The sequence below is a fragment of the Brienomyrus brachyistius genome, chromosome 24 (genome assembly GCF_023856365.1).
Source record: "Brienomyrus brachyistius isolate T26 chromosome 24, BBRACH_0.4, whole genome shotgun sequence".
Taxonomy (NCBI): Eukaryota; Metazoa; Chordata; class Actinopteri; order Osteoglossiformes; family Mormyridae; genus Brienomyrus; species Brienomyrus brachyistius.
Window position 1 is genome coordinate 6,520,869 of NC_064556.1, and position 2,032 is coordinate 6,522,900.

The following is a 2,032-nucleotide window of genomic DNA, read 5'->3' on the forward strand; positions in this document are numbered from 1 at the left end:
TTTATTACTAGCAACCACCGTGCTCCCTCAAGAGCTTAAAAGCATAAAAGACCCATTACGTGTGTAAAGGCACCGTGCCTCGCATCAGAAAAACCCCATTTAGTTAATGATTCACCCGTGTGATGTGGCCTCAAATGACAAGAAGATCACAACCGGTAATCAGAAACAAAAGAGTGTGAGCTGGATGAGGCAGGATATCGCGGCACACGACAAACTGTCACGGCTTGATGTCCAGGAAAACGCTGGCTATGAAGAACCCAGGATGTTACAGAGGTACTCTGTCATTTCAATCTTGCTGTATATGGGTACGCCGAAGCTAATTTAAAGATGTTTCGTGTGTTTACATCTTGTTTCTCTGCCACAGAGGAAACCTGCAACATTCAGGCGAATTATTTCAGGAACTACGCCATGAGATGCCATGAAAGTGCAGGGGGGAAATCATGTCTTCTGTTACTCCTGTTGCCCATCGTAACTTTCGCCACCCTAGGGAACCTCCTGACTGTGGTCTCTGTGTCTTACTACCGCCATTTACGCACACCGACGAATATCTTCATAGTTTCCTTGGCAATGGCCGACCTGTTGGTGGCGGTATTGGTGATGCCCTTCAGCCTAGTGCGCACGGTGGATCGCTGGATGTTCGGGAAGCCGGTCTGCATCGCCCACTCACTGTTAGACATGGCATTTTGCACCAGCTCCATCTTCAGCCTCGTGTGCATTGCTCTGGACCGCTACCTAGCCGTGTGTGACCCCCTACGTTACTCTACCCGCATGTCCCGACGCAAGATCTCCTGCCTGCTGCTTCTCTCTTGGTTCGTCCCCGTCGTGGTGTCCGGCCCCATTGTCGCACTTGGCCAGGTCGTAGACGAGCACGCTAAGGGCCATGGGCCCACTAAATGCGTCTTCGTGATGACTACCCCCTTTGCGGTCCTGGCCTTCACAGTAAGCTTCCTCCTGCCCACTGTCTTCATGGCTACCGCATACTGGAAGATCTTCATGGTGGCCCAGAAACAGGTCAGGCGGATCAACACGGTGGAGAACCAAGTTACCGCGTTCCAGTTCCATCCTGACTCTACGGCACGTAGGGAGAGGAAAGCAGCCAAGACCTTAGGCATCATCCTGGGAGCATATCTGCTATGTTGGCCACCCTTCTTCATCGCCAACTTGGCCCACCCTCTTCTGGGGTCCAGCATCAACTCGTGGGTGATGGAGGTCGTGCTTTGGCTCGGTTACGCCAACTCCGCCCTGAACCCCATCCTCTACGCCTTTTTCAATGCAGCTTTCCGCCACGCCTTTGCCAACATCCTGGGCTGCCGGAGGTGCGTTCCAGGGCCCCAAGATGGTCGACTCACCCCCCCGAATCGCAGCAGGCACATGGGCTCCGAGATGGTGACGGTCTCCGGCTGAGATGGCCGTTGCCATAGCAGTGGAGACGAAAGCTTAAAACAAAAGCAAACTATTATTTTTTTTTATGGGGGAAGAGAAATGGCACAAAAAGCTTTCGTAAAATTCAAGACAGATAACGTGGATCAAAAATAGACAAGAGACACAGCAAGTAGAATGAAACATCAAGGTTAAACTGATCAAATGATAAACTAACCTGGATGCACCAGCAGATCTATTCTGTCCGAAACTCTAGACAGACTACAAGCGCCGGCATTTTAACGTGCCCACGCTGTGGAGAAAGATCGCTGAAAATGATGTGTTTACACAGGGTTTCATGGGTTTCATTGAAGTGGTTTACTGAAATCTTATCTACTGTATATAGCATATGTTAAAACAGTTTACCAGATAATATCTACAATATTTTCTTGCTCCGGAGTTACCGCTATATCCGGTAGTATTAGATTTTCAATCTGTTGCCCAGAAGTAATGAAAGCGCAATTTGCTATTTTTACTTAAAGGCTGCATCGATCTAATCAGGTCAGTTTTAATTAATGTGCTTCTTTTTACAAATGCAGCTTTACATGTTAAAGGACGGAGCCGTTACACAGTAATGCAATTTGTGCTGCAGTTAATCACATTTTGAAGGCGG

The 2,032-nt window shown here is 48.7% G+C and overlaps 1 protein-coding gene across 1 annotated transcript; it reads left to right on the forward strand.

The window, feature by feature from the left end:
* Nucleotides 1-227: 227 nt before the first annotated feature.
* LOC125719878 (5-hydroxytryptamine receptor 4-like) lies at nucleotides 228-1,430 on the forward strand. The gene is made up of 2 exons (XM_048994674.1): nucleotides 228-273; nucleotides 488-1,430. Exons 1-2 carry the CDS (start codon nucleotides 228-230, stop codon nucleotides 1,402-1,404), a joined length of 963 nt encoding a protein of 320 aa, XP_048850631.1. The 3' UTR covers nucleotides 1,405-1,430.
* The last annotated feature ends 602 nt before the right edge of the window (nucleotides 1,431-2,032 follow it).

Bases quoted from the DNA above. Each gene is read 5' to 3' on its own strand.
- LOC125719878 (XM_048994674.1), top strand. From the start codon at position 228: ATGTCCAGGAAAACGCTGGCTATGAAGAACCCAGGATGTTACAGAG. The intron at 274-487 runs GTACTCTGTCAT...TCGCCACCCTAG, and splicing joins GAACCCAGGATGTTACAGAG to GGAACCTCCTGACTGTGGTC.